General features: G+C 37.4%; 1 protein-coding gene across 1 annotated transcript; it reads right to left on the bottom strand.

Annotated features, from left to right (window-relative positions):
- Positions 1-7,967: 7,967 nt before the first annotated feature.
- On the bottom strand, positions 7,968-8,408 carry LOC107802865 (oleosin L-like). Its single transcript, XM_016626440.2, has one exon. It carries the CDS (start codon positions 8,406-8,408, stop codon positions 7,968-7,970), a length of 441 nt encoding a protein of 146 aa, XP_016481926.1.
- Positions 8,409-13,203: the final 4,795 nt, after the last annotated feature.

Here is a 13,203-nt window from a genome sequence, read left to right as displayed (position 1 = left end):
TTTAAAGGTCTTATTGTTTCTGCTAAAACTTCCTTCGTAGTATGCTTTCCTTTGCTCCCTCGTTAAAAAACTTTCCAGACAAACCCGATTAGGACAAAAACTAGACGAAGGGAAAAAAAGTGCAGCACATACTTTCAGTATAGGCGATGTTTATCAACAATAGTATCTCTTGAGGTGTGCCACGTTCCAGTTGCTTGGAAACTTTTTTCCATGTTGATTTTCTAACTCGTATGACCCCTTCACGGTGACAGCTGAAACCCAGTTGGGGCCTTACCATGTTGGACCTAGCTTCCCCGCTTTGAGCTCCCGGGTGTTCTGAGTTACTTTACTTAAAACCAAGTCTCCTACTTTGAAATAATGGAGGTTGGCTCTTCGATTGTAATATATCTCAATTCTCTCCTTTTAGGTTGTCATCCTTATATGAGCCAAGTCCCTACGTTCATCGAGTAGCTCAAAATTGACTAACATTGCTTCATTGTTTGCTTCATTGTTTGCTTCTTTATTTGCCTGAAAATACCTCAGGGTAGGTTCTCCTACTTCCATCGGGATCATGGCTTCTGCCTCATACACAAAAGAGAAACAAGTCTCCTCCGTGCTCGATTTGGCCATTGTTTGGTACGCCCATAGTACACCTGGCAGCTCTTCTAGCCATTTACCTTTAGTTGCTTCCAATCTCTTTTTTAGATTTTGTATAATCACCTTGTTTGTTGATTCTGCTTGGCTGTTTGCGCTCAGATGATAGGGTGATGATGTGATCATTTTAATTTTCAAGTCTTCAAGAAACCTCGTGATCTTTGCGCTGATAAATTTTGTCCCGTTATCGCATGCTATCTCTGTTGATATCCCAAATGTGCAAATTATATTCTCCCACAAGAAATCTACTACTTCACGCTCGCTGATCTTCTGATAAGGACTTGCTTCAACCCACTTAGAAACATAGTCAATTAAGACAAAAAAAAAATTACCTTACCGGGGGCCGGTGGCAGTGGTCCGACGATATCCATTCTCCACTTCATGAATGGCCATGGTGACAAAACTGAGTATAATGGCTCTGCCACTTGCTGTACCAGCGGTGCATAACATTGATATTTATCATATTTTTTAACATAAGCTTTGGCTTTTTGTTCCATCTAGGGCCAATAGTAACCTGTCATAATTAATTTTAATACTAAGGAATCTGTGCCTGAGTGATTTTCGCAGATCCCTTCGTGGACTTCTCGCATAACATAATTAGCTTCGGAGGCTCCCAAACATCGGACCAACGAGCCTTGGAAAGATCTTCTGTACAATTGACCCCCCTTGAAGCTGTATCGAGCTGCTTTAGTGCGCAGTGCCCGAGATGCCTTAGGATTTCAGGCAATTTCCGTGCTCGAGATAGTCAATAATATCGTTTCTCCAGTCCCAGACCAAATTAGTCGTGTTTATCTCGTAATAGCTATCTGCTCCAATACCGAATGCATAAGTTGTACTACCATACCGGAGTTCGATCCCTTCATCTTTGTGGACAATCCAAGGTTGACTAGTGCATCTACTTCTGCATTCTCTTCCCTCAGGATATGTGTATTTGACCACTCTCAGAACCGAGCAAGCAGGGCCAGGACCTTCATTATGTATTGTTGCATGCATTTCTCTTTAGCTTCTAAGACCCCATAAACATGATTTACCACCAACTAGGAGTCGCATTTGATTTTTATGACCTTGGAGTCCAGCCCCCGGGCCAATTCAAGCCCTGTAATCAAAGCTTTATATCCTGCTTCATTGTTAGTTAAATGAGCAGTTCTTATGGCTTGCCTTAGGGTTTCTCCCAAAGGCGTGGTTCACACTATGCCAAGCCCATACCCTTTCACATTTGAAGCTCCGTCCATGAACAAGGTCCAAAATCCTGATGTCGATTCTAACACCATTACTACTTCTTTGGTAGCCAGAATCAAAAGTTCCGGGCTGAAATCGGCCACAAAGTCGGCCAAAGATTGTAACGTAATTGCAGTCCTGGGTTTATATTCTATGTCAAATTCGCTCATTGTAGCGGCCTACTTAGCTAGGCTACATGAGAGTTTAGGTTTATGAAGAATATTTCGTAGGGGAAAAGTGGTCACCACGGCTATCGGACGACATTGGAAATAAGGCTTTAGCTTTCGAGCGGCGACTACGAGAGTTAAGGCCAATTTTTCTAAATATGGGTAGCGAGTTTCTGCTCTCGTCAAAATTTTACTTACATAATAAATAGGAGATAGCGTACCTTCACCCTCGCGGACTAAAATAGCACTTACCGCTACCTCCGGAAGTGCTAAGTAGATCAGTAGTTGTTCGCCTTCCTCTGGTTTTGACAGTAACAGAGGACTTGACAAATACCTTTTCAGATCCTTCAAAGCTTGTTGGTATTCCAGTGTCCACTCGAAGTTATTATTCTTTTTGAGAAATGAGAAGAAATGATGGCATTTTTTCAAAGATCGGGAAATGAATCTGCTCAAAGTAGCCAATCTCCCTGTTAGCCTTTAAACCTCTTTTACGCTTGATAGCTAGTCCGGGATGTCTTCGATGACTTTGATTTTATCGGAGTTAACCTCGATCCCCCTTCACGACATGAGGAATCCCAGGAACATACTGGAGCTGACCCCGAATGCTCACTTCTTGGGGTTAATTTTAGTGTTATGTTTCCTCAAGATGTCAAAGGTCTCTTGCAGGTGTTTCAGATGGTCACCTGCGTTCAAAGACATAACCGTCATATCATCTATGTAAACTTCCATAGTTTTTCCTATTTACTTCTCAAACATTTTGTTTACACGACATTGATAAGTGGCTCCAACGTTCTTTAGCCCGAAAGGCATCACATTGTAACAATATATGCCAAAGTTAGTTATGAAAAATATTTTTTCCTGATCCTCCGGGTTCATCTTGATTCAGTTGTACCCAGAATAAGCATCGAGAAAACTCATCACCTCATGTCCGGCCGTCGCATCAATCATTTGATCAATGCTTGGCAATGGGAACGAGTCTTTTGGGCATGCCTTATTTAAATCCTTATAGTCTACGCACATGCGAAACTTATTATTCTTCTTTAGAACTAACTACTATGTTAGCTAGCTAGTCGGGATACTTTAACTCTCGGATTGAACCGATATCAATCAGGCGAGTTACCGTTTTTTTGACAAATTTGTTTTGACCTCGGCAATAGGATGTTTTTTCTGTCTTATCGGAGGGATGCTGGGGTCCAGGCTTAGCTTGTGCATGGACACTTTTTGGTGTGATACCTGCCATATCCACGTGCAACCACGTAGAATAATCGACATTAAATTTAAAAAATTTAATAAATCCAGACCTGAGTTCGGGGTGCAGTCCTATCCCTAAGTGGAACTTCCTCTCCAAGAACTTTTTGAATAATGCGACTTGTTCAAGTTCTTCCGTTGTGGACTTTGTTGCGTCCATATCTTCTGGTACTTGGAAATACCTTGACACTTGATAGGATTCTGACGACTCTTCCCACTGGTTGACTTTGCTCAGCTCGGGAGCAGACGCCGGTTCCTGTCATTGCTATGCCGCATGCTCCTTCCCTTTGCTATTGGAGACTGAGATTGTATTCATCTCCCTTGCTGTTGTTTGGTCACCTCTTTATTTTTAATTCCCTTGGGAGTTGGGAATTTTAGCAACTGGTGATATATTGATGGCACAACCTTCATCTCGTGCAACCATGGTCTCCCCTGGATAATTTTGTAACCCATATCGCCCTCCACTACTTTAGTCGTCTTCATCACCCCCTCGGCATTCATGAGCAGTAGTATCTCTCCTCGGTTTATCACGCTTGCCAGATTGAACTCGATGAGAAGTTTTGTGACCAGAATAATACTTCATGTGAGCTTAGCTTTCTCCAACACGCTCCACTGGATAATATTTCTCGAACTTTCTGGGTCCACCAGAACACGTCTAATTTTAAAATTTAAGATATTTAGAGAGATTACCAGGGCGTCGTTATGTGGTACCGGTAGTCCATTCGTGTCTTCCTCTGTGAAAGTAATGTCATCCTCAGTGATTTACCGAAGTCTCTTGCTGTGTGCTACCGACACCTTTATCTTTTTTGCCGCTGAAAGTGTCACACCATTAATCTCGTTCCCCCCAAAAATCATATTGATCATCAAACGAGAAGGATCATCTCTTGCTTTTGAAGGCTTCGTGTTATCACTACTGCATCCGTAATTGTTTTTAGCTTGATCACTCAAAAATTCCATGAGATGGTCATTTTTCAGCAATGTCGCCACCTCTTCACGCGGATGCCGGCAGTCCCTAGTCCGGTGACCGTTTGTCCCGTGGTATTCGCACCATAAATTAGAATCTCTTTGGCTGGGATCAGATCTCATTGGCTTCAGGAACCGTCTTTCTTTAATGTTCCTCATAGCCGACACCAGCTCCACTATGCTGACATTGAAGTTGTATTAGGAAATCCTGGGGTAGGAAGAATCTTGAGAACCTGGTGTTTCCTTGTCCTACAATGACCTGTTATTTCGGCTGCGAACAGTTCTCTTGTCGGTAGTGAGTCTATCCGCCGACCAGAAACCTCTATCGCATCTTTTGTCCTATTCATAGGGAAAAAACCAACCTCTTGAAGGCCGTCGATCTATGTCAAAATCATCCTTCGATTTCTCTTTATTCTTCTCCTGGTACCAACCCTTGGCCAATGCTAGAAAATCGAGCAGATCATCCTTAATCCTTATCTTTAACTCGTACTAGTTGTGAACATCTGCCTAAGTTATTACCTAGAACTCGAACAAACTTTCTTTCAACTTCTGGGAAGCGTCGAAAGTTCTCTGATTTAGACCTTTGGTGAATGCTTTGGCTGCCCATTCATCCGGTACGATCGTTAGCAACATCATTTCCTTCCGGATAAACTCTCGCAGCAACTCGGATTCTCCTTGTGCATTCCTGAATATGTTGGTCTTTCTGGCTTGTACCTTTCGGGCCCCAGCATGGTCCTTTATGAAAGAGTCCGCGAGCATCTCAAAGGAGTCTATGGAGTGCTCGGGCAAAAGCGAATACCATGTCAGGGCTCCCTTTCATAAGAGTCTCCCCCGAACTTTTTCAGTAAGACTGACTCAATCCCGTAGGGAGCTAAATCGTTTCCCTTCACCGCTGTTGTATAGGTGGTGATGCACTCCTGAGGATCTGAGGTCCATCGTACTTCGGCACGTCTGGAATTTTAAATCGCTTCGGGATCAATTTTGGTGCCGCGCTTGGTTTGAATGGCAGTTGTGTATAATTCCTTGAGTCCGGCCCTTTCAGCACTGGTGGTGAGCTTGGAATTTGATCCATTCAGGCGTTTATTTCCCTTATAAACCGCATAAGTTTGATTTTAAATGGATTATTCTCATTGTTGTTACCATGTCCGCTATCGTTCCCCTCAGCCCTATCAAAGCCAACTTCGCCCCTCAGGGTGTTGTAATCGACCATCTGTGTTGTTTGATTTGTAGGAGCATAGGGAGGAATTGCACCTTGTCCATTCCATTATTGGAAGCACCCGACAATGCCTGTTCTGATTCTGTCATGACCTTATCCTGCCGCGAGAGATGTCCATAATGGCCCTTTGTTGTTACCTCAGAATCCTTATTGTTTCAACGACGTGCTCATCTTCAGCATCGTCAGGGGTTGCCTTTCGATCATGTCGTGGATATTGCTCGTCGTGAACCGACATGCCTCGTTTACCTTGTTGCGGGTATCACTGATGGAATCTTTGTGCCTAGGCTGATTTCCTTGCCATCAACGTTGTGTGTGATTTTGACGCCATTATCTGCCATTTTAATGACTTTTGCTAAGAACAAAGAATCAAACAAATTAGTAATAGACGAAGGGATGAATTCAATTACGCGACTGTCTATGCCCCAATGCGGGCGCCAAACTATTTACCTATAAATCGGTACAATTGAATTTATACGTTGTTTATAGACAAGTAAATTAATTTGATCCTAAAATGATAAATAAATTAGATAAAATATAATACTTAGCCTTGAGATGGAGATAAAATAGTAGAAAATATAATTCCGGGCTCAGAGCTTTCGGAGGCAGTAAGAACAATATAAATAAGCAAGAAAGTAAAATATTATTGAGCTTTTGATAGAATATGGTGTATGCTTTCGTCGCGTTTACAATGATGGTATAGCTCACTATTTATAGTTACACCTAGGGAACAAGGTCCTAGGATCAAGCTCCTCTTAAATGATAATTATGAAGGTCATTAAAGAAGATGTAACGGTAGGCTGGGAATGCCATTTTCTTTGTAATAAACCATTCACTTAATGCTATAGAATATTCTCCATTGAATGCTATCGAGTAACAAATACATTTATTTTGCCTTGAGAAGCAATTGCATTGGGAAGTTGATGGCCTCTAAATTGTTTATTTTAACATATTATAAGTTTACTAATAAAAGAGATTAAATTTTATATTTATTTTTTGGAAGATGGAAGTTATTTAGATAAATAATAAAATTCTATAACTAACATGCAATAGATGAAAATAAGTAATTTGATGACGCCTTTGATAATTAAAAAATGATGTCTCTTGTAATATCTTTGGAGTTAATTATTTCTTATAAAAGAGCGGATAAAGCTATTTTTTTAACATCAAAATAGACTTGATCAGTTATTCCAAATGTATGAAATTATTTTCATATCCACTTAATGCATGGTATAAAATTGAAATTATTAGATTATGAGAATTTATGAGAGCACATTCTTAACTGGCAATATATATTTGTTTTAAATTATTATATAAGCCTTAATGAATTAAATTAACAAATATCTCCAATGGTCAGAGCTAGCAGTAACCGAGAAGTTACGCTTTCAGCCACCGTTTTTGTTAGGCCGACTTTGGTATGAATTAACAGAGTTATTGAGTTCAAACTAGGCTTTAGTACGATAAAACTTGACCAAATAAATACAAATCTTCGATATTGAATTTGGTCCGTTTAGGTTTTAAGATTTACTCCCTCTGATCTATTTACCTTTTTATTTTAGTATAAGTATTCATTTATATAATTAAAAAAAATTAATTTATTTTTTTAAAATTATCCTTATATATACGTATTCCTAAAATTTTTTTACTTATCACATTAAATTATATTATAATATATAATTAAAAATAATTTAATCACACTAACTATAGATATGCCACTTAAGGTGTGAAGAGATAGTAAATAATGTAAAAATAATTTCTAACCTAGTAAATTCAAAATGAATTGCGGTATAAGTCGACGATTAATATATACGTCCTATTTGCAGGATCTTACAGTTTATGTGAACTTATTTCCTTTTTGATCCGTTCCAAAAAAAAATTATTTCCTTTTTGAAACAGAAAGAAATGAACCCTTTCTAAATTTGATAACAATTATAACTTTAAGCTTAATGAGAAACTTTTATAACCACACAAATACTCTGAGACCCATTTGGACTTGTTTAGGATCACAAATTCCAAATTTTTTTTTATTTTTTTCTTAAACTCCGTACCCAATCAAACAGATTCACGTAAATTAGAACGGAGGGACTAACATTTTTAGCTAAAGACACGTGATTATATATCGTCTCCTATACGCCATCATGACCTAAAAATGAACACTATTTGCTAGACATAAGGGATTATGTTTTTGCGTAGTTAAATTTGTTAAGACACTTGGACCAGATAATTAAGCATTAAAGTTTCTTGAATAACGAGAGACTAATTACAACATCAGCTCCATTTATTTCGGCCGTTCAGAATAACAAGAGACTATTACAATAGTGCGGACTCGCTGAAGACAGAGCCCTTTAGCAACATAAACAAGTAATATAACAAACTTCTCAAACAGAAGAAAGATACAGCATGGAATAAACTAATGAAATTTATGTAAACTAATACAGCAGCACCATGATCCCCAACTTCAGTAGATTACACCATATAAACACTAAGACCCGGTACTACTCCATACATGCTAATTAAGCCCAGTCTCAACCCTGCTGGGTCCCAGTGACATGTTGCTGCCCAAACTCCTGAGCCCTGTCTTTCATCTCCCCAGCCTTAGTAGCCAACCTGTGCCTTGCATGCTCCAACTGGTCCGCACCGGGCGGGCGCTTTCCGGTCACGTACCTATAAATCCACGACAACACGCTTATTGCCGCCACCCCAAATCCGCCCGAAGCCAAGAACCCTGAGACCAACATGAAAATAGTAATAACAGCAGGAACAATCACTGGGCTAAAAATCACAAGCAAAGGGGTGGCAACAGTAAGCGCAATCACCGTTCCGGCTAAAGTTAGGCCGGAAAGAACAAGAAGTGAGCCACCAGCAGTGACAGCAGTAGCAGCCTTCACCATCTGGTGAGATCTAGGCTGTTGCACTGAATTGAGCTGCTGGTGCTGAGTATGTTGCTGCCCATAGTAATCTGCCATACTTGATGAATTTGTAGAAAATTTTGCAGAATCTTTTTCTTCCCAAATGGAGGTGAATTGAATGTGGGGATTGTGAGGTTTACCGATTTTGGATTATATAGAAGGGAAAGGTAAGGAGAGAAGGGGGCACGTGTTTTAGGAAGGGATGTAAAGTGTTATAAGGGCGAAACATGCGGCGATTGCATGCAATGAGAATGCGTGTTTATGAGACACGTACAATTGTCGTTCTATTTGTAGTCTTGTGTACTTGTAACCGTTTGGGGAACTTATGAAATGGACAAAAGCATCCAAAAGACAATGCACTTTGTAAGAATGGTAAATTCGTTATATTTTTCGCACTTCTTTTCTGCTTTTCGGGTTCTTTGTTCTACTAGTGTCCGTACCCGCGCGTTGCGCGAAAAATATAAAATATAATATTTTAAAAGAAAAATTATTTGGAAATACAGTACACGAAAAGAAAACACATTAATACATTCAAGTCATATGGAAATAGACTTCTCCCTTATAAATACAGCTAGTGAGAAAAGGACCTAGAAGCTTTCTTGTGCAGACCATAGGCAATGGCAGCAGCTATAAGCTAAGCAATAATACGCATAACATTCAGCTCATAAATTGTAGAAGCGAAAATTATAAATAGGGAGCTAAATAAGCACATTCAGATCTTTAGAACCTTATGAAAAGTGTGAATACAAATTCTAAAACCGAGTAAAAGCACTCAACCATTACAAAGTTGTACCTTTAGTCTTTCAACCTCATTATCAATAAGAAAATGGAGCAGATGTATGACTATGACATAACCAATAATACTACATGGTTTCACTCTAAGTTCTTTTTTTGTCCCTCTCTTTTTCAAATATTGTAAGCACCGCAGAAAAAAAATATATTTTAGTCATTGCTGAACTTTGTCCATAAACAATCAACCGGGAAAAAAGTCATAATTTAAGTTTTGAATTCAGTTGTATTTGACCAGTTTTGCAATCCACTATTAGTCAACATTCTCATAAACCGGCTTTTTATTGGCCACAAGTAATAACAGTGCCCAAATCCCAACTAAACCAAACGTAGTGCATTAAAAATAATTAGGAAACTTTTGAGGAAACATGTCATCTTTTCAAGAGAAAGAAATAATAATGTATAAGACTCTAATTCATGGTCATCGACAAAGATTTTTTTTATCAGTAACACATGCATTCTTCAGCTTCTTGGTTTCTTTTAAAAACTTAAGTTACCAAGCTATATGATATTAGAGTATTATGGAAGAAATGAAAGCCAACTTTTACTAATTTGCTCCACATATGCTGAGAGAAGGTGGTGTAACAGAACATGTTATGCCCTTTGCAGATAAGTATATTTCAAGAACTATGACATCCTCATTCTTCAAAACTAGTCTGACCAATGTTGTATGCAGGTCATGTGTCAATAAAGATGTATGCCATAATAATGTATGAAGTTTGAATACCTTGTAAATTAAAGTATGGGCTAGCAACACAATTCTTTCTCCTATACATCAAATAATCATAAATTTTTAATCAAACTATAATAGATTGTCATCTTTTACTAAATGTAAGAAAGACTATTGAAAGAAATTACCAATCAATAAAGTTAAAAATGCTGACGAATTACTTTTTGACTCTATTGTAAATTATCTTATTATAAAAGAGAACTTGACAAATAAAAGTTTCAACAGGTTGGGCAATAGCCCTTAAACATGTTTTCGCGAAGAACAATCGGTACTAAATTACCCGATCCTTCATTACTCACATTGCTTTGCATCTCCTCACTTTGTACTTTCTTCTACATCCCAAAAAATTACAATTAATGGTTAACTTTCTTTGTCCTCAAACTATAAGCTGAAATCGAGTAGAATAATAAAAATTGTGCATTCTTTTGTGAGGTTCAAATCGCAGCATTCTGCTTTATCTTTGCAAGTAAACAAAGTTTGACCCACTCTAAGTTTCGATGTATTTTAACATAGTCAGTTTAAGACATTGGAGTAAAATAAATTTAAGATATTCAGTTTTCATGAATATTGACTGCATTGGAACCAGTGGCGGAGACAGGATCTCCACGAAGGGGGTTCAAAAAAATATTTTTGTAGCTAGTAGGAATTGAACCCATGATCTTATGTAGATTTTGAACCCCCCTTGACAACTAAACTACACTTTTGGATTGTGTTAAGGGTGTTCAAAACTTAATATATAGAGATAAAAAACAGATTTTGCCTTATATATACAGTGTAATTTTTCGGCGAAGGGTGTTCGGGTGAACACCCTTGCGCCCCCTAAATCCGCCCCTGATTAGAACATGAAGATAAAGTGATAAGATATGAGAATCAACTGATTTTTGACATTCAAACTTAACTTGAAATGTGTAAAGGCTCTATTAAATAGAGAACGGAAAAAAATTTATTTGTAGTTGTATTTGAAACTACAGAGAAAATGCAGAAAAAGAATTTAGAAGGAACCTTATGAAAAGTGTGAATAGAATCTTTCGGATCGACATAACAAAATTTAAAAAATGCAGAAAATAAGAAAACCCGAACACATTGCAATTACTTACTCATTTCCAATAGAATGATGAAAAATCCAGCTTATACTCTGTTGCAATCCACATAACTGAACAGGAAAGAGAAAGAGAAAAAGAAAAAAGAATTATAACGAAAATAGTAACGACTTTAGAGCTCAGAATATTTATGCTTAACAAATGAAAAAATTGAAGGTATTACCCGATTCTCTGAAGATTTTCAAAACATGAGATCTTTGTCAATACTCTATGAGAATATGTCATCTTGTATGACAACTGACCGTATAGTACTGGAGAAAATTATATGAATAGCATCAAATATGGAGATTGAAGAAATGAAATTCAATTATGTGAAAATGTATATTTATACAGACAAAAAAAATTGAAAGTTAGTGATTCCTACTTGGAAAAATCTTCAAGAAGTGTAATATGTTCTACATCTGCTATGAGTACCAACAGTTTGGTTGCTTCATGTCTAACAGTTGGATGGTTATTCATATCTTTAACAGACCTGAATAGTGCATCTGTAGAATTTTTAGTATGTAATTTCCCAATACATAATCCATTTCATGCTTTAGTAAAGCAATATTTGAACTTACAGATTCTTTAATTGGGAAAATTCTTCGTGTTCACCATTGTTCTAATGTGAAAAAAGAGCAGCGTAACACTCATACATGCCCAGTCCTTCACTCAAAAGAACGTAACTCAAGTCTTGGATAGATGAAGAAGCAGAAGGAGCAGCTAGTCTATGGATAGAAAGGGTGACAATACCATTGTTGAGGAACCGTTATCAATTACTATATTCTTCAACTCTTTGATTTGTCTTAGAGTCAGTTCACTTGTCTGTCAGAATTATTGAGCTGGAATTGTAGCCAAACTGCTTTATATCAGGGAAATATTAATTTATAAACCAATTACATGAAAAGTATGAAGAAGAAGAATAATGAAAAGGAAGTGTAAGACACTTACATTCCATATGTCATTAAGTTTTTCCTGCTGTGAGATCACATTAATAATTCGAGCACTAAATGGAGAAGGCATCATTAACAGAATGGTGACTTTGATCATAATTCTGCTGTTAAAGTAAGAAAGAGCATAATCAAATAATAAAGTAGCATAAACTATAACACGTAGCAGTAAGCTATTGAGAATCAAATCTATTGTATCACATTATCCAATTGATGAATTACCACATTCAAACCACTTGCGTAAGTGACATTGAGTACTTTTCACCAATGCGATGTAACAACTACTGTTAATCCATATAATGGAAGTTAGTGTACAATCTGTAAGTGCAACATTAATGAAACATTATTTTATATATCTAGAATTGTGTAACAGAAAAAGATTTGAAAAATATCGAAAACTAAAGCGTACCTATTCCATGTTTGAGGAATCATCTCAACAGCTACTTCTCAGTTGGTTCATAAATCTCAGCAAGAAAAGTAGTACTTAAACCTCAAAAAAGATATTAATGATCTTTCGAGTGGCAGACTAAATTTCGAAAAACTTCTTTAAATACTATATTTATAGCTTCAGTAGTTATTTTTCCATCGTCATCATAAACCAAATTTTTTTATCCCTTTCTAGTTTTCACCCGAGAAAGAGCAACATATAGTTGTCCGTGTGTAAACACATATTTCTTCAAAAATAATCCCACCTGAGACAATGACTGTCCTTGACTTTTGTTGATTGTCACAGCAAAAGATACAACGATTGGAAATTATCTTCACTGGAACTTAAATGGAATTCTAGCATCAGATGGAGTCAATATCATTCTTGAAATAAATGCTTTCTGTCCAGCCATCTGTCCTAATAAAACCTTCGTTTCAATGACTTGATTTCCAAGTTTGGTTATGATCAACCTTGTTCCATTACATAATCCGAGCGTGATTTGAAACTCCTGAACATTTAATAGTATTTAAGAATTCTGGTGTGTGTATATGTTCCAATGCTATATAAGTATGGTTAGAGCTGCAGATTGTATCGGAACTCAAATATAATTTCTCAGAACTTTCATTAAGCGAAATCATATATTCGTTGATTGATTCCACCATATCAAGAGTTGGAGCAAGAATAGCTCTTTGCTGGAGGTATCCTATATCACTGCAACGACTGTTAAAATCGGGATATGTACTTTCTACAATTGCAGATATTGGATCATCAGACTGTTTTATCAAAAGATCATATGGTATTTGGACTTTTTCATAGCCATCAACAAAAGTACCAACCATACCGTCGCCAATTCCCAAAATCTAATATGAAAAAACTA

Source organism: Nicotiana tabacum, chromosome 11 (assembly GCF_000715075.1).
Source record: "Nicotiana tabacum cultivar K326 chromosome 11, ASM71507v2, whole genome shotgun sequence".
In the NCBI taxonomy this organism is placed as follows: Eukaryota; Viridiplantae; Streptophyta; class Magnoliopsida; order Solanales; family Solanaceae; genus Nicotiana; species Nicotiana tabacum.
Note: the sequence above shows the minus strand (reverse complement) of the source record. Positions and strands in the feature narration are given on the sequence as shown.